The sequence below is a fragment of the Anthonomus grandis genome, chromosome 4, assembly GCF_022605725.1.
Source record: "Anthonomus grandis grandis chromosome 4, icAntGran1.3, whole genome shotgun sequence".
Lineage (NCBI taxonomy): Eukaryota > Metazoa > Arthropoda > Insecta > Coleoptera > Curculionidae > Anthonomus > Anthonomus grandis.
The window spans coordinates 8,193,454-8,218,944 of record NC_065549.1 but is presented as its reverse complement, the minus strand read 5'-3'; the positions used below and the strand labels follow the sequence as shown (position 1 = coordinate 8,218,944).

Sequence of the window (25,491 nt, the reverse complement as noted above, 5' to 3'; positions counted from 1 at the left end):
ATTTTTATTTCATCATGCAGTTTGATGTGTTAATCAAATAATTTCAAAAATTGTAATATCATTTTAAGTGAAAGATGACGAGTGTATCAGCGAAATATTTGAAACTGATCCAGAATGGCTTGGATGTTAATTGGCATGAAAGTGTTACCGAAGAGATTAAAAATGGTAAGCATATTATGCATCTATTATCTAAATGCATTTTTCATAATTTTTTTAGAAAGTATTGATGGTTTTATGGGTATGTTAAAAAAAATACGCATCCAAGAGAAAAGTGGTTTGGAGCATAGACTAATACTAAAAGTAGCCCCTGGAGATCCGGCTTTAAGGATCGTAAGACCAATCACTCTAGTTTTTAATAGGGAATATGAAACTTACAGCAAAATATTACCAGAATTGGCAAACTTCCAAGTAAATCAATAAATTTAGCTTAGTTAAAAATAATTGAATCATAAATATTTTAGGCCCAACATAAGATATCTGCACCATTCACTGCTTTTCCTCAATTTTATGGAGGATCCACTCATGAAGGAAAAGAAACCATTTTAATGGAGGATCTTACTTTCAAGGGGTTTAAATGTCATGAGAAATATGATGATGGCATGGATTTCAATCATATGTCCTTAATGTTTAAGGAATATGCTAAGCTACATGCTGCTTCCTTAGCCTTAGGGTAAGTAAAACTATTTTTACAAAAATTATTTGTCACCATTAGTAATTTAAGATATAAAGACCCTGACAAGTTTAAAAAGCTCACGTCCAGTATAGAGGAAAATATCATTCGAAAAGTAGAAAACGAGGACCCTAAGACTTTTAAGATTTTAGAGCAAATAGTAATAGACATGGGAAAAAGGGTTGTAAATGGTAACAAAAATGCTGATTTAGCTCAAAAGAAGTATAGCGAAATATTTCCAGAATTCTGGAAAACATTTCTCGAAAATTCTATGGAGCAGATTTTTGTGATTAGTCATGGAGATTGTCATCCGAATAACATGTTTTTTCTCTATAAAGATGTAAGTTTAATGTTTTCCTATTAGTACCAACCAATATTTAGAAATTGTTTTTTAGTGCGCAAAAGTCAATCCTCAGAAAATGTGTCTCATAGACTGGCAACTTTCTGCAAAAGAAACTCCGATACACGATCTGAGTTTTGCTCTGTTTAGTAGTGCCTCTAAAGAAGCGCTTAGTCGGTGTGACGATCTTTTTAGAATTTACCATAAGAGTTTGAGTCAAAATTTGAGGGAATTTGAGTGTGACCCGGAACAAGTTAGTATATCACAAATTGTGTTTCTCTAGTGTAGTTTACCCAATTACATTAAAAAAAATCATTTTATTAATATTCTTTAAGATGGGATATGGGAATGGGTATTGAACTTTTTCACTCTTTAAATATTAACATAGTCAATCTAGCGAATTTTTTATATTTTAATTCTTGATCAAGTTTGACAAAAGACGCTTGAATCCAAAAAGTATGATTCTTGTCTCTTAAATATTTGTAAGTAATTATAAGCATAATCGAGCATTTGCCTTGACTATAGATTCAAGAATTGAGAGGCAAAGGGTTTATCTTACACTGACCGCCTGTGACCAAAATGTGAACGATTTGCATTTAACAATTGAGAGTTAATAATTTCTATATGTACTTCAATTAGATTCATTTCTATAATCAATATAAAGAGACCTTTAAGCTCTTTCATTTTTTAGAAATAACCTTAATTTATTTATGGTGGATTTATGGACATAATTTTGTGCTCAAGAGTTAAGTTATCTTTTGAAAGACCAGCCTTAGCAACAATGCATTTTCCATTCTCTAAGAGAAAAGAATATTTATCAATACCATTTGTGGGAACAACTCCCTAATGGTAATGATGGTGGATAATTTGACTAGACATTATTTGATAAGATAACCACATACAGAGTCCGGCAAAATGATCTCCCACATTTTGATTTTTAATAAAAACGCCAATGTAAATGCTATTTATATTTTATTTTTATTAACTAAAAATATATGGTATGCCATTTTATTTTTATTAAGTTTTAAAAATTACAGAGTCCAAGTGGCGACCATTTCTTTCGACACACATTCGAAGCTGATTTTGAAGTTTCCATTACTCGAGCAGTAATTTGAGGCGATATTCCTGTAAATTCTTGGCGTATTGCTGCTTTCAATTCGTCAATGGTTCGGGAATGATGTTGAAAAACCTTCTCTTTCAGGTAGCCTCAAAGGAAAAAGTCGCATGGGGCAAGATCGGGTTAACGCGCAGACCACCCAACGTCTCCACGTAACGAGATTACGCGTCCTGGAAACATTTCCCTTAACAGGTCCATTGTCCTTCTTGCCGTATGAACTGTAGCCCCATCCTGTTGAAACCACACATCCGGATGTTCAAGTTTCCTAAGTTTTGGTTCAAAAAAATTACGTAGCATGTAGACATATCGATTAGCAGTTACCGTAACCGTTACCCCTCCTTCTTCAAAAAAATAGGGACCCCAAACACCAAAAGAACCAACAGCACACCAAACGGTAACACGTTGGCTGTGAAGTGGCCTTTCATGGAGCTGCCGCGGATTTTCTGGTGCCCAATAGCGAAAATTCTGCTTGTTCACACAGCCAGACAAATGGAAATGAGCCTCGTCACTCGTTATTAAAAGCGCATTTTGCGGGACATTTTGAAGAATATCATTGGAACATTCTCGGCGATTTTCCCAGTCCCGTTCACTCAGTTCTTGCACGATCATCATTTTGTATGGGTGGAACTTCAGATCGGTGTGCAAAATTCTTCTCACAGAACGATCTGACAAACGCAAAGCAGAGGCATGTTTATGTTTAACAGCTGAACGTCTAGGAGATCGTTCAACTGCTTCTCTTACAGCTGTAATGTTTTCAGGTGTCCGATCACTTCTGGGTCTACCAGTTGATTTTCTTTTTAAGGCTGAACCTGTAGCTCTAAAATTTGAAACCCACAACACTATTGTTTTGCGATCTGGAACTGGATCATGTCTACCAAGCGCGAAGTGAGTACGATTATTTCTTTGTGTCGTAATCACAGATTCGCTACTTTTGAAAAATGTTTTGATAACGAAGGCACGATGCTCGCCCGTCCAGTTCATTGCGACAACAGAAATGGTAAGGCGCGCGCAGCCAACCGACTACGCTAAGCTGGCTCCCTCTTTAGTGATTCGGGCTCAGTGGCGGCGCAAAATGTGGGAGATCATTTTGCCGGACCCTGTATCATCAGTGTCTCTGGATTTGCAATTTCAATTTTATTATCAACAAATTCGTAATCTGAGAATCATTGGTTATGGGAAAAACAAAGAATAGCTGTGTTTTAACAGAACCTGAAGTTTTAGAGGAGACCATAAAATTGCATCAAATCTAAGCTTTGACTCAGAGGGATTCAGAGTTATTATAATTTGAAGCAGAAAAATGGTCAGAACAAACTTAAAAGTTATTGCAACCTTTAATGGACTAAACTGGCATAGAACTACCTCCATGCATGACTTCTTTAACACAAAGCATATGGAAAATGCGAAAGAGCATTTATTTTAAGTACTTAGACCATTAGTAAAATAGATATTCGTACACAAGGAATATTTACATGATAGTTTCGTCCTAATTTTATACTGTGACAAAGAAAGAGACAATCCTAAGATATTGGTTTGACAAAGAAATAGACAATCCCGGGATTTCTTGGAAAACTCAAAGAATGTTTGTCATTAAAAATTTTGAAAAACCTACAAAAAACATATTGAACTTTACATTATATTTAAATTATTCACACGAGATCAATTGGCGTTATAAAAAATATCTTTTTAGATGTTGGTGAAACAAGTACTTGATGTACAATATTTTTTGTGTATTACAAACATCTCTAATTGGTTATTGGTACTTAATTGTATAATAAGTATATAATTGTACAATAAGTATATACGACATATACATGTGGATAGCAACTGGTATTTCTATGAACTTTCAAAAAGGTGATGTATTTATTGGCGCACTTACCAGTAATGAAGTATTTACCTTGCTAGCATATAAGTTTTAAAGATTCAAAAGAAAGAAATTAATAATTTGTAGTTGTTGTATATTTTTATATATTTTTTAGTATTCAATTAATATTTAATTTTATTTATTTTCTCTCTGTATAAAGCATATTTATTCATGCAGTATCATTTTTTAAGTCTGGTTGCTTTGTATTTTTTATACTTTCATTTTGCCCTGCTTTGGTTTCAATATTTGATTTCTACGGATTCATGTGACTCATAAATTGCCAAAATTTAAAATATATGTCAAGTAATTGCCATTCTCATGATATTATTAGTTTTCAATATAATACTTTGATATTTCAATGAATGTAACGCGGACGTTGTGTAAAGCATGACTCTCGAGTAGGTATTTAAAGACTGGAACACTCACAAACTTTTTTACTAGTAAATTTTTTATTAAATATTTACTTCTTCGATGTTGGCTTACTGCATGCGATTTTTTTAATTCATATGATTACAAATACATAGCAACGTGAATAGAAAACTTAAAAGGCAATAAATATTTGCGGAAATTGTCATAAATATCATTTTCTACTGTTCTATATTAGATTTCTTGCTTTGCATTCCTTATTAGGTAAATCCTCAATCAAATCTACCTCAGATCTTGGTGGTCCTATGCCATCGCACATTCAGATATGCTTTTATACGGTTTTCTATTATGATTCTTAGCCAGTTCGATTTTTTGTATGTCCGGTTCTCATGTCGATGCCAGACACATTATACCGCAGTTCTCTCCTTCACAAAATTTTCAAGCATATTGTGCATTAGAGCACACTTTCTGACATCCGCAGGCTGCACCACAATACATAATTAAGTTTTAACATTCATAATTTCTTCAGAGAGTTACTCTATCACGTTGGACATTGAATGTGTAGTGCGGAAAGACGACAAGAAGAAATTTATGATTTTCAGACAGTGAGTCTTCCGCCAATGAACTAAGTCACCACTACCTTGACCAGCACTTTTCTTTCTAGTGGATTGGAAATTAAAGTTTATTTCTTTGGCCAGCTAGGTCTCCGGTCCTAACCTGTCTCGATTTTTTTTAAAGGGGAAAATAAAAGACCACATTTACAAAACTCGCCCAATAATACGAGAAAATATAATAGAAGATCGGCTATAAACAGCATATTGCCTAACTTTCTTAGATAATTTTGTTCTTATTCTTGTTACTTTTTGTAAGTTTAATCTGACAGCTTGTTGATTAAAATTGGTTACGAAGTGCAGAATATATAGCGAATTAAATGGGAAAACAACATTTATTTGTTTTTCCCACCCTTATAAATCCTCGCGACTGATAAAAAAATATTACATACAAAAAAAATGAAAACAGCAAATTTTTGCCACTTTTGGTACCCTCTATATTATGCACTATTGGTTGCAGCAATGTGGTTCAACGAGATTTTTTTGTAGATACTTTTGCGCTCTATAATTTTTGTTCTATAAGTACTTTTTTTTCTACTTACGGTTTTTGAGGGAATTCAAGCACAGAAATTTGTTTATATTTCCAAAAAATGCCGGGATTGTCTATTTACAGATTTTAGTGTTGAATCATCAATGTTATTGTTAATCAATGTAATGTTATTGTTAATGGTTATTATCTTAGTCAAAGCAGAATATTTTAAAGAAGTTGATGATCTTATTGAAAATAGCCCACATAAAACGATTTCTAAGATCCCTATTTCAAAAATGATCTCGCAGGTTAAGACAGCACTAAATGATTGCAAAAACCTTGTTTCCAGTTCACAATTTCAAATTGTATTATTAAGCAAAAATTCATAAACCTGGCAATAAAATATAAGCAATTGTCTCCACCATAAATCTCTGAGTAACAACTACTTAACTAACGAAATAATTTTGTAGAATAACTCAATAACTATTTTTCATCCATTAAGTTAATCTTCTAATAAGAAAAAAATAACCAACTTCCATTCTTAGAGACTCAAAAACAATAATCGATTAGAGTTGGATATTTATAGAAAAGACTCTTAATTGTTATTTTCAACATAAAATGCCTAGCATGCATTTTTTGGTTCATCGTTGGATCTCATTGTTTCTCATCTTAATCTTTTACTACTTGGTCCTATAAGTAGTAGAATATTTAATGAACATAAAGAAAAAGTTAAAACAATTGCTAAGGTTAATGATTATGACGATAGAATTAAGAATATGATGATTGAAAGACATAAGCTTAAAGTTAATCTTACAAACTCTATCACATTTCAAAAAAAGGAAAATAAGCAAACCTTTGTTGTAAAACCATATGATCCTATTTTGCTAAAAGGTTTGACAGGGCCTAAACTCTAAGAAGGATCTATTAAGGTTCATCCAATATTTTAAAAAATCCAAAAGATATAATAAAGACAAATTGAAAGCCCGGGATCTATGAATTTAATTATAACGATTTTACAAAGGGCACACAAGAAGAAAAAATTATATCAGCTTTTAAAAAGAACATATAGCTCACGTTAAATATGGCAAAGTTGAAAAGCCAAGTTTAACTGATCATGGCTTAACTATCCCTACTTTGTAGGAATAGACATTAGGTTCTGATATAACACAGCTATTCTTAGTTTTACCCAAAACTAAAAAAAAAATATTTTCCAATAATCAATTGATTGAAAATGAAATGTAAGTAGCAATTTCAGAGATGTAGACACTAGTGATGTGTCCACTTCAACTACCTTATTAGGTAATATCAAGTCAAATTGATTATCATCTCTTGTTTCAACATTTTCACAAATTGTATCCATAATTATTATTCTCTTCTCTTAGAGAATAAAGACTTTTAAATTAAAGCTTAACTCGTGACCAAAAAATTATGTATATTATCCATAAATCCACCATGAGCAAGTTAAGTTTACGCAAAATGCGGTAACTTTTGAACAATAAAAAAGAACATACCGCTTCTTTAAAGTCTCCTCAAAATGATGGATGGTTTTAATTTACAGAAGAGAATTTTAATGAAGTATCTGAATTCTCTATATCTCTCTTAAACTCTCAACTACTAAATACAAATCATTCACCTTTTGGTGATCAGTCTGGTGATGGTCCGCAGGTGGTCAGTGAAAGTCAAAGGCTGTGCTCCCTCAATTCTTAAATCTACAGACGTGATTCATACTTTTCGGATTTAAACGTCTTTTGTCAAATCTGATCGATAGTCAAAATATGAATAGCGATACTATTTTTGCGGATATCGTGCCTTTTTAAGCTAGATTTTCTGTACTATATCCTGGTAAGTACGACTAAGTACTGTCTGGATGTTTCTTTGAAGTAGTATGCATAATTGTGCACGAAAAATCTCCGGTGAAACGTGAATCTAAGGTGCAGATATTAATAAGAAAGTTGCACTGATTTACTTGTTTCCTTTTATGTACTATACAGATGCTAGGTGTTATTATTATTATTACTAATATTAGAAGAAAATTTTTTCAACTTGTCTTTTATAATTTTAGATATTCAGCTACAAAGATTTCCAAAAACACTGGAAAAGACATTTTCTCTATGGACTATACAGAGGCCAGATGACTTTAAAGTTGATCCTAATGACCCTAGCCCAAAAAGAAAAAGCAGCAAAATATAAGTCTTTGTTGGATTTAATGGCAGACGATTCCCTTTCAAGTCCTAAATTTATTCAACGAATGCAAGATCTTTTTGAAATCCTCGCAGAAAATTGGCTTAAAAACTAACCAGAAAAAAAAAACGTTTAAATTATTTTGTGCAGGCTTATTTGCGTGCCCACACCTTTCGGGTACTTAAGCCTTAAAGAAAACCCCTTTTAAGCGAAAACCAGTTTAACGAGGGGTCAAAGTTGACTAAAAATCCCACCCGTTTCCCACGGGTCGGTCACCCCTCGTGCCATTCAAATTTTCTCGTTTTATTTATTTTTTTCTTATTGAAGTTCTCCCTCTGGAAGTTTGGCCAACGTCGTCGTAACTACGTTGGTATTTAAAGGTTTCAAAGAACAAGTAGAGGTATTATTTTTGGCGAGGGCCTCCCTCTCCCTCCCTTGTACGGGATTACTGCGTCGGCATTTGTTTGCCGATGATAAATTGTAGAGGGGAACTCAGCGTGGGACTTTTCGAAAGGTGGTGATGTTACGCCCGCTTTGATTTTCGAAATTATAGTCCTGGACGAGTCGAGGGAGAGGATTTTTCTTTTTTGTTCTTTGTTTAATCTGGAGCGATCTCAAGGTAATAATTGGGATTGTATGGAGGTAATATACCTGGCGTTCTAGTTGCTTCCCAAAAAGTGATCCATGGTATTAAAAAATAAATCGAACGTTTTTAAAACATGTCTAAAGTTCGAGATAACAGGGTATTAGGAATGTAATTTTTTTGTAATTTTTTTGTTTGTTTTAGTTTGTAGAAGTATTTTGGTTCCAAAATAATATAAAAAAAACAATATTTAACAATAGGATTATAATAGAAATGAAAATATTTATTTACGAAATAGAAAAAAAAAATCAGAAATACGTTGTAATTTTTTGCTACTAATTTTGTTGAAGAATTAAAAATAATTTTTTTATCTGATAGTTTTTGGATAAAATTATTCCTACATTAATAGAAAAAATACAAAACAAAACGATATAATAAAATTTCAATTAGATACTAAAACAAAATAATAAGTGTGTGCCTGGAATAATTATTTAATTACTCTTAAGTCATACATTTCCAACAGATTAAGCGTCTAAAAAATTCTTTAATTACATATAACTTCTTTCAGGTATTTGAAGGAAATTGGACTAACTTAAGGACTTTGTCCTTTTAATTCTAGATATCCAAGAGTAATTTTAGAATGTTATTATATGACTTAGAGTGCCTAGAATAATTATCTAATTACTCTTAAGTCTTTTCCAGGCAGTTTCAACAGATTAAGCGTCTAAAAAATTCTTTAATTACATTATTATTATTATTCCAAATAATAATATCAAAGTCATGGAAAATTATAAAACCTTAATAGTTTTTATTAAAACTAGATATAAAAAAATATTTTTTTTTTGAAAAAACTATAGTATTTTTATTTACCTTAGGCGATCTTAATATAATATATATTTATTTAGCAAACATGCTACACATATAACATAATAAAAATAATTGAAATTTTACACAGACACTTTGTTAAATGTTGCGTTCCACTTTATTGGGGATCGGTTTATTTAATTTGGTTGATGTTTCGATTTTTATGAGATCATCCTCATGACTATATGACGTAGATAGGTGCAAAGATTTTATAGGATTTTCGTGGTCTAGTAATATAAACTTTTTAACCATTTACTTATTTTTCGATCATCTTATTTTTTTTATTCTTCGTAATATTGACTGTATTTGACCGTAAAGTTATAAAAAGAATACAAAATTTCAAAAAGAACTTGAATAAAAAAATTTATTTCAGAATAAAAATGCTGAAAAAATATACATATAAACATTGTACAACTAAAGAACTTTAGTTTAAAATAGCACTATTAATACTTAATTAAGAATGGCTATAAAAATTCAAATTAAAAATTTGGGTAAAATTTAAAAAAATGCGCAAAACATACGTTTAAAAAAGTCTTTTGTTTTCAAGAGTATGGTTTTTAAATCTAGAAAAAAAATTGAAATTTTGAATATTTTTTCGATAATTGTTAAAACGTACGTTTATTAAAAATAATAATTTTTCCAACTCTATTTTTTATGTGTAACATTTAGCAAAAATATAAAATTTAATAAAAGGGCTTGGAGGAAGTCAAACGAATATTAAATGATTATTAAGTCGTCAAAATAAAAAATAACAATTTGTAGAAAATTCAAAAAGCTCTTAAGTCGCATTTAAAATCTTTTGCTTTTGTATGTCGTTTTTTTTTTTCAAAATTTAGGAAAAAAAGGATATTTTATATAAATTCTGAGGAATTCCGAAGACATACGTTTGTTTCTTTTCTTTTAACTGTCGTTTATTATTTTTAAACTCTATTTTTCTTGTTTAATTTTTAGCAATATTAGCTGTATTTGAACAATATATTTTACTCCTAAAATAGTATAAAACTAAATAAAAGGACTTTGAGAAAAGTCAAAAGAAAATGAAATTATGATTAAAAGGTAAAAATAAAAAATACAAATTTGCGCAAAATTAAAAAAAAAAAATATTTAAAAAAAAAATCTTAGAAATGCTTAAAACATACGTTTACCAGATCTTAATTTTTTTTAACTGCAGTGTGTTTTTTTTGGCAATAATAACTGTATTTGAACAAGATATTTTACCCCTAAGATAGTACAAAAAAATACAAAATTTAATAAAAGACTATAAGGAAGATTTTTTTAAAAATTCCAAAAGTGTTGTAAATAAAAACCATAAAACCATTAATAAACTCTAAAAACTTAAATTTATTAGTATTCTTTTAACTGTAGTTTTAATTTTTTTTAAATTTTTTGGCAATAGTTGACAAAAACAAGATATTTTGCCCATAAAATAGTACAAAAAATATAAAATTTATTACAGGCTGTAAATTTAATAAAATTCCATTTTTTTTAAATAGTGTAAATAAAAAAAATTAAACGATTATTTAGGCAGCAGTCACCAAAATAAAAAATTAAAATGTGATTTTTAAAAATGCAAAAAGAATTTTCCTTTAGAAATTTCATATAAACGTATCTTAAGGTTATTTAGAATAACTTAAAAAAAGCATATCATCAAAATAGATATACCTGCAAAGTTCTTTCTAAATGATCAAAAATTTCTTTAAAAACTTTTTAGCATTCCAAATTATATTTCTAGGCATAATCAAGGAGTATTTCATGTAGCTTTTCTTAAAATTCATTATCAGCATTTTTGACAATAAAAGAATACATTTTTTAAACAATTTAAATTAAATTTTTTTCTTGGAATATTTATGCTTCTCTTAAACGAAACCAGAATTTGAAACATGAAATTGCCAGCCTGAAGGAATGTAAGCCGTCAACAGTTCCATCAAGTGTGAACTCCAAGTTGTCATATGCTGCAGCAATAGGCACCAAAAATGACAGCAAGGTTTGGTTGTAAAGCAAAAGGGTCCGGAGAAAGACGTAAAGCAAGTGAAGGAGGATTTGAGAAAGAAAGTCAATACTACTGGAGCCGGTTTATCGCTAGGTAAAGCAACTAAAAGTGGCGGCGTTATCATTAAGTGTGGCAATGAGAAGGAGCTAACTTCGATTCAGTCGCAGATCCAGAACAACATGGGTGACAACTACAGTGTTGAGGTACCAAAACTTTTAGAGCACAGGATTAAGGTGGTAGGGATTAATGAGTCTGAGTACAACCTATCAGATAATGAAATTTTGGCCAAAATGAAGAATATGGTATCCGAAGGTGTTTCAAGTGCTGTCGGTATGGTCATTTACTGAAAGAGTGTAAAGAAAATAAAGTGTGTGCAAAGTGTAGTGGATCCCTTGATGTTAAAGAATGTAATGTAAGTAGCGTTAAGTGTATCAATCGTGTAGTATCTAATGAAAAGTATGGTCTTAGGCTAAACGTCAATCACGTTTCATGGGATGTAACTAGTTGTGATTCCTATAAGCGAATTGAAGAGTTACAAAGGAATAAATATATTAAGTAGCATTTAGACCTTAATATTGCACTTAACACCAACATTGTTTAATTTAATTGCCAAGGTTATATAAACAACAAAGATAACATTATTTTACTAGTAAATGACTGGAGGCCTAAGATCTTGCTTTTGAGTGAGACTCACGTAACCCCGGTTATTGAACCATCTGAGTTGATTATTGATGGGTACAATTTGGAGCAATGCACTAGTAACAATAGTAGAACAAGTGGGGTCTTGGCCCTTATTAGAAACGATATTAGATATAAGGTGGGGTCTGTATTGTCTATTGATGATTATGTCTGGTTGTTGTCTTTTGAGTTATCTATGGGTGGAGGTAAATATTTGTGCTCTGTTTTGTACCATTCGCCTCAGAAACAAGATGCCAAATTTATAGAGTTTTTTGGGGGATATTTAGAGCAAGTTAGTGGATTTAATGGCACCAACATTATTCTTGGGGATTTTAATTTTGATTTATTGAAAAACAGTTTTTATAGTAACAAGTATCATTTATACCAATGGGTTTAGTCAAATAATTAAGTCTCCAACTAGAATAGTCCAAAGAAGTCAGACTCTGATTGATTATTTAATTTCAAATGACAAATCTCTTTCGCATAAAGTCCATCAAACTCCTAAAATTAGTGACCATTCTATTATATCAATTTCTATGGATCAATCGAAGGAACAGCCAATGGATATAGTAAGTTATACTAGGTCTTTTAAAATCTATAAATGCCATAAACTTCAGGAATAACTACTTACATGCAATTGGAATAGAAATAGTTCAGATGTTGACTTACTAACTAATACTTTTGTCACAGATATTAGAACAATTCATGACAGTATGTGCCCAAGGATCAAAATTATGCAGAAACAGAAATATGCCAATAAAAAATGGATAATTCAAGATATAAGGGAGCAAATGCAGGAAAGGGATCGATTATATAAAAGGACTACTATAGAAAATAACGACAACATTTGGAATGAATATAAGGCTATAAGAAATAACATAGTAAACAAGATAAGAGTAGAAAAGGACAGATTTTTTGCGAATACCATAGATCTAAATAAAAATAATCAAAAAGAACTCTAGAAAATCTGAAGACGCTTTTGCCAGGAAAAAACCAAAACATGCGTAATGAAATAAAGTTTGAAAATGAAATCATTACACAGGAGGATGATATTGCACATAGATTTAATAATTATTTCGTGAATAGTATTGATCTTATTCTTTCAGATATTCCACCTGCAGTACATTGTCAAACATATTTTATTGAACCACCTTCAGTCCAGAATACCTTGACACAATTTAATAAAGTTTCGATGACTAAAATGAAGAAAATACTTAAAAATCTAAAAAACGTTGGTGGTGGGGAGAGTGACATCTCTAAGCAGGTTCTTTGCGATGTTGCTTATGTTGTGAGTGATCGTCTTTTGGATATTATCAATACATTCTTAAGTACTGGGGTTTTTCCGCAAGCCTGGAAACTTTCTACTGTTGTTCCTGTTCCAAAAGTGCAAAACACTAAATTGTGTAATGAATTTCGGCCAATTAACACTGTACCTATTTATGAGAAGTTCCTTGAAGTATGTGTTAAGGAACAGCTACTCGAACAGTGTAATATAAATAAAATAGTTGTATCTAAACAATCGGAGTTCCGTGAGAATCATTCATGTGAGTCTGTCATTATTAATATAGTTGATAATTTTCTCAGGGCCCTTGACTCTGATAATCTAGTACTTGCTCTGTTTTTGGATTTTAAGAGAGCATTTGAAACCGTGAGTAGAGAAATATTAATTAGGAAATTAGAACGGGGTGTAATGTTGTGTTGTTTGCGGACGATACAATGTTATATGTGGTGGGTAAAGATATTCATCAACTGCAACAGGTCATGAACCTTAAACTCAATAACTTATTCATCTGGCTTTGTAGAAATAAACTAAGTTTAAATGCAAGTAAATCCAAGTTTTGTATATTTGGCAAAAGGTCTAGATTAAGTTCTATAGACATGGGCAATGTACAGATTTCTGTGAATGGGGAAAGTATTTTGTATGCCAAAGAAATTCAATATTTGGGAACAATTTTCGATGCCAATCTGAATTTCCATGCTCATGCAGATTATGTCATGAGAAAATTTTCAAAAAAAGTTGGATTTATCACAAGAATTGGAAAAAATTTGTCACACGCCTGTTGTCTCTATGTCGGGTGTCTTAGATATGTTGTCTGTACATTAAAGAATTTTGTATAACGTTTATTTATTTATTTTTAAATTAAAACATCAGATGCTCCCCAATTATACTTGTAATAAATTAAGAGTTTTTGGAGATATACATAACTATAATACGAGAAATCGTATAGACTTCATACTAGTCGACAATAATTGTTATAGTCATAAATGGTTAACAAAAATACCCGGAGAGCAGGTGTTCAGCATGCACTTAACAACATTTATATTTAAATTTAATTCATTCAAAAAAAAGCAAGCGAACATCGTAAAATTTGTTTCTATTCGGTCGGATAACGTCTCTATTTGAATATCGAGTTTCGTGATAGGAACTCATTAGTAAGTAGGGTTCCACCTTAAATTTAAGTAGTAGTAAAGATTAGATACGTAAACAATTTTCATAAATCTCGTTCTATTTGGTTTAAGACGTTAATTTACTTTTTCAAATACCGGAATTTAATCAGAAAAGAATAAAATTGTGTGTTTATCCATTAATGATTTTAAAGTGAAATGCTATTAGGGAAAATGGGCTACAAGATGTATAAATTAGTTCTGTATTATAGTCTAAAAGCGATTATGATGTTTAATAATAATTTTAAATATAAATCAATATTTTTTTTAATAAATGTTGAAATATTAAAACAATCTCTCTCTACTCTTACTTGTTAACTTCTTATAGTCACACAATGTGTACACGAAGAGAAAAAACTTTACTTTTGAAAAATAATCTTTATCATCCTCTTATGTAATTTTTTTTCTCATAATATTGGTCAATTGTCATCTAATTATAATCTATGATGGGCCCTAATTTAAAAAATATATTTAAAGATTTTTTTGCGCAGCATAAATATTTTGGTAAAGAGCCATGTTTCAATAGGAAAAAGTGGCATTAAAAGTGATTCTGGTTCTACCTGGTCTTCCACTATAGGATTTATATTCTGATGGTCCATATTTACTGGTGGACTATAAATTGTTTGCTTACTAACTTTTTTTTATTCTCTCGAACTAGAGCTAATGATATGTTCTCATTTTCACTACTTTCATTGTCATCGCTCTGTCGTATTGCTTCATTCTCCAAGGTTTCTGCTTGTCTTAAGTTAACCATATTCCCATCCTTATCCTCTGGCCAAGTTTCATCCCCAGCTTCAACATAGGTATCTTCCAAGTCAGAGAGATCCTTATATTCAATCATGTCTATAAGTTCTTGGATGTGGCTGGGGTCATTCAAGTTGTATCGTTTCTCTTTTTTATCCATTTTTTGGCCTTCTCTGTAAAAAAACATATTTTCTTAAAAAAAAGGTATTTATAGGTTTTTAAGTACAAAAGCAACTAGTATCAAATGTACATATGAGTGTACGTATGAATACAGTAACCGATACCATTTCTACATATGAATGGACAAACTAGTTTTAGACCATATAAATACAAAAAAAAAGACAATGGGTGGAATGCATAAAAAGTAGTATATGCTAATGCTTCGCTAAAAAGTATTTACTTTGTAGCATTTGCTTTTACATAAAAGTATCTATTTCGCCTATGAAGTAAATACTACACTCTACGGCCCAACAGAAGTACCTACTACTTAAGAGAAAAGTATCTACAGAGACAAACAAAGAGACGTGCAACTAGATATAAATTTTTATCCTATTGTTGTTGCTCTCTTTAATCTGTATATATTGTATTTCGTTGTCTCTCTCTTCCCTTATAAAAGGTGAGCTAAGGTGGCGCCACAATACTAATCTTTCGCAATGCTAAATGTATTTAATTATCAGAGCAGTCAAGAGAAAACATTCTTCCATCTCTATCTAAATGAATGCAAAAATACGGGATAGCTTGTGTCCAATTCTCTAGTATTTCTAAAATTATAATTAAGTACGGCAACACTGCAATCCTTACTCAAGATGAACACGTAAATTTCAATATGGCTGAATAGTTGTTGTTGCTGATTAATTTTGTTTTGTTTTACATTATTAGTTGAGATTTTGGACGAGTGCTTAAATTTTACGTATTTTATTACCTACCGGATTTAGGTGAACTTGGTTACAGTAGTTAGTAGTTGTAGTTTTTTGTAGGATACATATTTTAATGTTTTGACTTGTATTAGGAACAGAAATATGTTCATTAAGGTAATTGTTAAGGCTGTAGTTAAAATAGGTATTCCATGGAGGTTCAAAAGGAAAAATCAAGATATTTGCAAAAAAAAACATTAAAAAAAATTAAAAAACTAAAATAAATAGTCAAATTAATTTAATTTTTATAATATAACTTTTGTTCGGACTATCTGTGCTGACTATTTGCTGCTCTTTTAAATTTATTTGTAGTATTTGTGTTTTATTCTTTTAATTAATTTTTGTTGATTAAAAAAATACTGCATCTTAAATAATTAAACATGTGTATATGTATTTCATAAACATACAAATTTAACAGTATATTCATTATTATAGAATAGAACAGACCTATCTATTCTTTACTAATTAGTAGAAAAACAGTTTTACCATTTTACCGAATCAATTTTATTTATTCTGGATACCTGTTTCGCTAACAATATGAGCATCTTCAGCAAAACATTAAACTTTTTTATTTTAAGTGTTACACCAAAGGATATATTTTTTGGAATATTATTATAGTACTGTGATAATTAAAATCTTTATATATTTTAATTGCATTTATGTATATGCATGTTACTGTTACCGTCTTAAATTATAAATTATGAAAATAATTAAGAATATGCATGCACATATTATAATTATACCATATACTAAAAATACAATACAAAATGTTTCAGAATTATATTTAGTTTATTTAGTACCCCAATTTAAATGTTATGAAATTGCATTGTTTTAATTAAAATCAGCCGTTCTGTCTCAGAACATAATTATGATCTTCTGACTTTTGAGACATAACGGCTGATTTTAATTAAAATAAATCATTTAATGCTTAATAGCCGAGGTTTGAATTATGGCGGCAAACGCTATCTGCGCCATCTAAGTTCACCTTTCACGAAGAGAGAGAAAGATGAAAAATAATCGGATATTTTATTAGCGCACAGTTGCGCGTCTCTTTGGTTGTCTCTGATGGTATCTACTAGTGTCGCAGTAAGCGCGTGTCAAAGTTCTCAAAATTGACAAGACACTTGTCAAAACTCGTTTTTCTATCAGTGCGTCTATTAGTATTAAGTGTGTTAGTGTAATTCGGTTCGGATTCAAACTTTTTAAAAGTTCAGTGATTATAATACTGGTTTAACTATGAGTGATTCTTCAGATTCCGATGCAACAAAAGAGCTAGGACAAGATAAAAACGAACCAGTATTATTTGTTACTCTACTTGAAAGTTATCAAATTTTATTTGATAAAAAGATGACACAAAAAATTAAAAACGAAAAAGAAGATGCACTAAAAAAATTAACAACTGGTTTTAATAAAATAATGGGAAAAAACCTAGACACAAAACAAATTTTGAAAAAGTTTAATAACGTGAAAACAAAAGTTAAGAAAATAGTTGACTTGAAAAAAACTGGAAATAAAAGAATTGTACTGACGGAATGGCAAAAAAAAATCTACGACTTATGGAATGTAGGAGAAAACCCAGTTCTACACAAGGTACCAGGTGCATGTCAGGCCGGTGTAAGCAATGAGATTGATGTTTCCTTCCAAAACAGTAAAGATGACTTCCTCAGTTCTAAATCTGGCTCCAAACAAGTTAAAGTCATGACACCTAAAGGTTCTAAAGCAGCTGATAAGGAGGAGACACTTATTCAACTACAAAAGACTTGTCTACGAAAACAAATTGAAGCAGCCGAAGTCCAAATTTCTGCTTCTCGAGCTCAACAGTCTTCAGCCGAAGCTCAGGAACGGGCCGCGATTGCATTGGTAAATTTTGCCAAAGCTGGTGGGCAGTTAGTTGACCATTTAATTAGGCGGGACATGTTGGATTATTAACAGGAATATAAAATCTACGTATGAACCCATAATTTAAATATAATATGAGGTGTAGTATCGATTTATTTGTTTTATAGTTTGATATTTTGTCACAAACTTAAAATTGAAATAATTAGTTTATTTAGTTGTTACTTTTTTATATTTAGTTTATTATTGAACATTTCATAAGTTACCTATTTAGTATAATTATCATAATAATAATAACTTAAATTATTAGGTATGTTAGTTATCATTACGAAATAAAAACTCAGCAACTTCATTTCTACGCTGTGTACCTTGATTTCGAATTTGTGCTTGATTACCCTCTGGAATTAGTTCATTGGGATGCTGAATTTTCATCTCAATTCGATCAAAATCATGGTATGGATCTTGTAGATATTTAGCTATATTGTGAAGTACAAATGTACTCACAATATGTTCCGGAATGTTTTCAGTTTTTAGGCGAAAAGTATACGGGAGCATTGGAAAACGCTGTTTTAACTGACCAAAGCAGCGCTCTATGACACATCGTTCCTTTGCATGGATTAAATTATAATTTTCTTGCATTGGTGTAGTTGGATTTTTATATGGTGTCAATAACCACGGGGCAACACCATATCCTTCATCACCTAATAAAGCTGCCTCGTGCACATTATTATACATAATTCCATGCACTATGGAGTTTCGCCAAATTCGACTATCGTGTGCGGAGCCTGGCCAAGATGCATCAAACATTTCTCGGGCATTACAAGTAGCTTGAACATTTATTGAGCATACTCCTTTTCTGTTCACGTATTCATCACCGTGAATAGATGGTTTTGTTATTTTTACATGAGTACAGTCAATAACACCTATAACCCTGGGCATTCGCTCACCACGAGCTCCCTCATTAATAGCAACTCTAAGCAATTCGTTAGAGTTGGGGAACTTTATCCAATTGTTTCTTTTTAAATAAATTGCTTTAGATACCGTGGCTAAGGTTCTGGAAACAGTGCTTTGATTGACGTCTAGATCAACACCAACTCCTTGCTGAAATCCAGGATCTCCTGTAAGAAAAGTTATTTACATTTTTCAAATTACAAAGTTAATTTACTAGAAACACCTAAACTTCTCAAAAAAACCTCTATTTTCCGAGTCGGTGACAGGGCTCCACCCCTTGTTTCCACCGGTTCATTATCATCTTGAAGAAAATAATGTCCAAGCCACTCTACATTTTCCCTGTTAAATCTAAAATACCAAAGCGTGATTAGATGATTGGGATAGAAAAATCTATTAAATTTATGGTAATTTAATAGATTTTGCGTGACTCAAAGTAAAACACTAAAAAAACACCAAATAGAAATTGATAGCTGCCCGCGTGCTGTGAAAACTTATTTGCCGGATACGTCACTATATATTGTATACATGGAGATGAACAGCAGGTCTGCGGTAGAAATTAAATGTAGATAAGGTAAAAAACAAAAATAAGGAAGTCCATGTACATAAGAATGTGAATCAGGTCTGAAGGGGTTAAATGAGCATAAAAAATTAAATAAATCTACTTTTATTTACAATGAGTGTTATGCTTAGAAATCCAGATTGCAGACTCTACTCATTACATAGATCAAATTTGATTTCGAGCGACATTTTTTACCTAATCTGGGATCACAATTTTTTCGGGAGATTTTGCTTCTCATTCTTTACAAACCCTGCTCTACACTATACTATTTAACCCTGATGTGCGGTTGTAAAAAAAAATTAATTAAGAAAAACAAATTGAAATTTGTTTGCCTTGAAACCGCTGTACATTGTCCATATCTGAATCAATCACAAACAGGGCGAGCAAAAAAAAAAACAAAACTCGATTAAACGCCGTTCAAAAAAACACTTACACGGACTGTCTACTGTTCCGCTCGCCGTGATTTTATTGCCTTTTTAGGCGGACTCACGCCAGGCTCATTAGTCACGTGGACTTATTGATATTGGGCCAATTAATATAAATAAACGGTTTATCAAAAAGCGCCTATCTCGACGCCGCCATATTTGAAATGATGGGGTATTGCGTGCCTCGGGGATCGCGTGACCGGTACCGCCGGTACATATACGCGGTTAAACATTTTTTTTTTCGCATACCGAGTGATTTTCATGCAGAAGGGAACGCGACACGGTGAGATACTGCATCCACATGCTGTTCTATTAATATTAAAACATATTAATGGTACATTTAAATAAGTGCTTTATATTACGTTCGTATAATTATTCTATAAAAATTATTTATAGACTTTTGCTATTTTATTTATTCTAAGGTGAGAAAACCCTCATAACGGTTGAAAGAGAAGAATAAACTAAAACGTAACTTGAGAAACAGAGGAACTAGAGGTGGTACTTTCCAGACAGCAGAAATAAATATGATATTCAAAGGTTTCCTCTGTTTGAAAATATAGGGGGCCAATGGACATCCATTAATTTCTTTAAAAAATCCACATCGACATCTCTGGAGATGAGTGGAAAGTTAGCGAATCTTCTGGAACCACAGTCTGCCGAGTATATAAGCAGCAAGCAGCGCCAGAAGACCAGTTCAAGTCAGAATATTGATGCATTTCTTAAAATACACATAAATAAAAGCAAATAAATATAGTGTAAATAAATATTTCTAGTAGTTTTAAGTGATTTTGTTTAGTGCGTGGGTAAATATAAATTACTTGACTATTTTTGTGCATTGAGCATTTCATTAATTCATTTCACACCTTAACGAACGGTAAAAACTCTACATTGGTGTCACGGGGTCCGGTGCGAGCGACGTCTAGAAACCGTTTTTTTTTTGAAAATTTGTACATAGAATGTTGACTGTCGTCAAAATATTGATAAAAAAAAGTGAGGATGATTGGAAAAAATACAAAACTTTAGAAGTTATGAAGATATTTTTACATACGTTAAAGACGAAATTATTGCCGGCTTGCACAAGGTTTTTTAGCTCTTGATTTTGCTATAATTAAAAAATATATACAGGGTGCCTCCGATTAAGTCGGCACTATTGGTATGTTTGTTAATATTTAAGATACAGGGTCGGTTAAATTAGCAAACTAGTAGGATTTTTTCTGTTGATTAAAATGGTGAAAACAGAAAAAAAAATTGAACATCGCGTTTTCGAGAAAATGTAAAAAATGTACTTTTGTTAAATGGAATCCCCTGTATATTTTTACATAAATCAAAAGATAATAATTTTCTTAATAAAAAAGTTTATTTACACTAATAGCCTAAACCTAAAAATAACAAAGGTATAGCGATATTAATAATTTCGTCAAATTTAGGCAAGTTGGCTTTAAAATAAATAACATTAAGTAAAACTACTAATTTACAATAAATGAGCAAAAACATCGCCATCTTATTTAATACATTTCTGAGCACACTTAAGCACACGTGTTGTAGCTTTTCAGATTGATCTTCTATCTATTGATCCAATTATTTGCCTAATATGTGTTTGAAGTTTATCAACGGTTCTGTATTTTTTTTTATACTCTTCATTTTTTATGTAACCCCAAAAATAAAAATCTAGAGGGGTTAGGTCTGGTGACCTAGGTGGCCAACAAATCGGGCCACGTGTCGCAATCCATTTATCGTCAAACAGTCTATTAAGTAATATTCTTACATCATTTAGTTGAGGGGAGGTGCTCCATCCTGTTGAAAATAGATTTGTTGCCGTCTCTCCAAGTTAACATTATCCAAATAATCTTCCAGCGCTCCAGATAATATCAGATCAACATATCTCCTTCCAGTCAAAGCGCCATCATAAAACACAGGTCCTATTACTTGGCTTCCTATTAAGCCGCACCAAACGTTTATACTAAATTGATTTTGAGGATTTCTGGGATCAGTAAGGAAAAGATTTTCTTGGGACCAATAGTGTACATTTTTACGATTATACATACCTTTGTTTGAAAAATTAGCTTCAAATTATACGGTTTAAAATATTATCATTAGCTTCATATGCATTACGTAACCAGTTGCAAAAAGCAAGTCTTCTTTCGTTATCGCCAGGCAACAATGTTGGTACTGGTCGATACTTATATGGCACAAATTTGTATTTCTTTAAGACCCGCCAAATTGTTACTAAGCTCACACCGTAAGCTCTTGCTAAATCTCTAGTTGAGTTTTCCATATGAGCTTCAAAATATGCCAAAATAGAAATTTCAACATTCTCGCTTACTATAAATTGGTTCCTTCTTCTAGTTCTTTTAAACACGTTTTCGTTACTTCTAAATTTTCTGTAGAGAATTAAAAAGTATCTACGGTTTAGCAAGTTACGAGTCTAAAATCTCTGCCGGTACTCTTCTAGCGCTCTGTCAGTATTTTTTCGACATACAAGGTAACATTCTAACATATCACATTTTTCAATATGCGTAAAAGGCATTTCACTAATTTAGATTTTACAAAAATCAACTTTGCTAACATGTAACTCTCAGTTTTTTTTTATTTAATAAAATCTTTACGGCTACTGTCATTTTATTATTCAAACAATTATTCATTTGATTTATTTATTTTGTTATTTTTAGGTTTAGACTATTAGTGTCAAAAAACTTTTTTATTAAGAAAATTATTATCTTTTGATTTATGTAAAAACATACAGGGGATTCCATTTAACAAAAGTACATTTTTCACATTTTCTCGAAAACGCGATGTTCAATTTTTTTTCTGTTTTCATCATTTTAATCAGCAGAAAAAATCCTACTAGTTTGCTAATTTAACCGACCCTGTATCTTAAATATTAACAAAGATACCAATAGTGCCGACTTAATCGGAGGCAGCCTGTATATTGGGGCAATTTTGGAACTTTTTGAACCAGTTCTCTACCAGTACCATGTATAAAACTCTTGATAGATATTTTTTTTTAAATATATAAAATTCAGCGGAATAAAAAAAGTTAAAATATTAAAAAAAAAATAAATATGTAGGCTTCCTTTAATAATACCATGAATATCCCAGAGGTATCTTAAGCAATTATAAATCGATTAATTCAATGTAATTTTTACATAAGTAAAATAAAATAATTAAAAAAAAAGTAATAGCATTAGACCTTCCTGCTACTCCCAGCGTCACTCCAATAACTCCTTAAAGTGCATATTGCACACAAATTGCATATCTAAGGCCGCTTTCAGACGGGTCGGTATGGCAGCGGTACAACAGCCGTGCGGTAGACGTTCGGTATGTAGAGCAAATGTCGCTTCTATATAACCAAATGTTTGACTTCACACGAGTCGACGCAACAAGATTTCGGCACGACATGCTTTCTACATGCTGCTTATCTGCAAGTTTTTAGGCGGTAAATGGTTTATACCGCATGTATGTTTGATTACGTTTGTATTTGAAAGTTGAAAATGTCGAACGAGATAAATTTAGTGCAAGAAATAGAAAAATATGAGTGTCTCTATAACTACAAAATCGCAGAATATTCGCGAAAAGATATTACGGATAAAGCATGGGAAAGAGAGGCAAAAAAACAAACCTCTCAGGTAATAAACATTTTTTATATTAGTCTTATAAACAATAGTTATACTACCATGGGACGCTACCATTTGGCTTGATAAAATAATTTGCTAAATAACTACGAACAGTAGCTCCAGAAGATGCAGGGTTTATGCGAATAATCTCTTCTAGCAAATTATAGTTTTGAACTGCGATATTCAGTCGATGTTCGAATGTTGGTGTCGAATACCACGTCCCGTCTTTAATTCGTATAAAATTATGTAAAACACAAACACATTTTATTATATTTATAATATTAGAGATTTTTGTACACCTTATGGGGGTTAGCAACACTTGAAATTTTTGAGTTACCATGCCAAAACTACATTCTATGGTTTTTCGTCCCCTGCTCAACCTATAGTTAAATATACATTTCTTATTATCCAGTGTTTGTATAGGGAATGGTCTCATTAATTATCAGTTTAAGGCAAACGCGTTATCTCCTACGAAGAAATATGGTACTTTTTCCTGGCTCTCATCATGTGGCAAACAAGCACTAGCGGGTGGATTTAGACTATTTCTTTCCAACCACTGACCTGAATTTGATGCACGAAAAATTCCTCCATCATTATTTCTGCCTGCATAGCCGGTTTCTATCATTGTGAATAAGCCATCTGCATTACAAACCGCAAGTAAAACAATTGAATGGTAGTGTTTGTGGTTTACTACATACTTACTAATGGTAGTGAATTTTTTGTATTCTAACGTGCTTGCCATCAATTGCTCCTAAGCAGTGAGGTAAGTTCCATAATTCGTAAAAGCGATTTGCTATTTCCTTTCACTTTTCGTTAGAGGGAATTTTCATATAAACATTGTGAAGAGTGTTCCAAATAGCTAATGTTGTTTCGTTTACTATATACGATACTGCCGTAACTCCTCTTGCAAAATATAAGGCCAGAGCAGAATAAGTGCATCCCGTGGCAAGATACCTAGAATTAATAAGAAATAATCAATCATATAACTTTTGTATTTCTGGAAATTCATTTGTTTTTATTTTATTTTAGTTCAAAAGTGTAAGGAAAAATGGCGCAACATCAGATCTTCATTTCTTCGAAGTATGAAGACCCCTCCAAGTGGTTCTAAACGAAAAAAACTGTATTACCTCAAGGATTATTTGCAATTTATACTGCCTTATGTAAAAATAGTAAATACTTCCGAAAATAATGGCAATGTCCCAGAACCTATTCCTGATGAAGATCGTAGTTGTGAAAATCGAGCAACAGAAGACTCACCTTCAAATGAAAATTTTAATGAAAATTCTCGGAATGACGACTTTAATTTAACAGAAGAAACAAATCGACCTGCATCATTAGCAAAACAGAAAACAATACAACATTTATCAGCATTAAAAATTCTCATAAAAAGTATACAAAATTTTTTGATTATTTTAGAGATATTTCAGGACAAGTCTGTAGGATCAAAAGAGATATTTCTAGAAAATCAATGATCATATTTTAATTAATATCAATAAAAAATTATTATTAAGAGAACCTTAAATAAATAATAACCGCATTGCACCCATAGAAATCTCTGAATCTGGTGCAATTACAAACCGTATTTTTTAATGTCAATCCGATCGATTAAGATTGCGATCTTTCATAACCAGTGGGTATTACGGCAAAAACAAATAAACCATTTACCGGCAGCGTATATATACACGGTCGAACCGTAAAAACCGAAAAACGTAATTAGTTCCTTCCCATTTTAATTAAGAACAAGATAATTTAGTGCTGTGGGTGGGACGTCTTGCATGACGGTTCATATACCCGCACTATCCGATGTTATCGGATCCCGCGTAACCGCGATTTATTAAAAATTAAAAAAAAAAAAAGAATCATCGAGCAGATATTTGAATTTATCGGACGGGTTCAAATGTTATAACCGATGACGTCAATGATCTCTTATAAATTAATGCCAAATTGTTTAAAGGCGACAGTCGGTGGCGGCGGCGGCGTATAATAATCGTTATTAATAAATAATTTATGGCGATTTTTTGTGTGTTTTTTTATGTTATGTAGACCAATAAAGGGATTATCCTTAATGAGCTAAAAAATATTTTATTTATAATTATATGTACTCTAACGGCTCTGGTGCTTAGAGCAGTAGAATCTTAATATGGGGTCATATATTCAAGAATAGTAACACTAGTAGCTGCAAAAACTACTTACTACTACTCAAACAACTGTTTATATGTTTTTAATAATAATATTTGAAGCCAAGACAAAGGCTGTTTGCAGATATTCCCGAG

The 25,491-nt window shown here is 31.6% G+C and overlaps 1 protein-coding gene and 1 long non-coding RNA gene across 3 annotated transcripts; one reads left to right on the top strand and one right to left on the bottom strand.

Moving 5' to 3' along the window:
- LOC126735132 (uncharacterized) lies at positions 1-25,233 on the top strand. 2 transcript variants are annotated; one of them, XM_050439064.1, is made up of 6 exons: positions 1-165; positions 218-408; positions 462-670; positions 722-1,010; positions 1,066-1,263; positions 24,248-25,233. In XM_050439064.1, exons 1-6 carry the CDS (start codon positions 75-77, stop codon positions 24,302-24,304), a joined length of 1,035 nt encoding a protein of 344 aa, XP_050295021.1. In that variant the 5' UTR covers positions 1-74; the 3' UTR covers positions 24,305-25,233. The 2 variants fall into 2 exon arrangements, with proteins under 2 accessions (XP_050295021.1, XP_050295020.1); XM_050439063.1 differs by lacking the exon at positions 24,248-25,233 and adding an exon at positions 7,497-8,568.
- Positions 23,364-25,032, bottom strand: LOC126735133 (uncharacterized). The gene is made up of 3 exons (XR_007660334.1): positions 24,884-25,032; positions 23,917-24,172; positions 23,364-23,857 (listed from the first exon to the last, which is right to left on the bottom strand). It is a non-coding gene; the product is annotated as an uncharacterized LOC126735133 (long non-coding RNA).
- Positions 25,234-25,491: the final 258 nt, after the last annotated feature.

Bases quoted from the DNA above. Each gene is read 5' to 3' on its own strand.
- LOC126735132 (XM_050439063.1), top strand. From the start codon at position 75: ATGACGAGTGTATCAGCGAAATATTTGAAACTGATCCAGAATGGCTTG. The intron at 1,011-1,065 runs GTAAGTTTAATG...ATTGTTTTTTAG, and splicing joins TGTTTTTTCTCTATAAAGAT to TGCGCAAAAGTCAATCCTCA. The intron at 1,264-7,496 runs GTTAGTATATCA...TTATAATTTTAG, and splicing joins TTGAGTGTGACCCGGAACAA to ATATTCAGCTACAAAGATTT.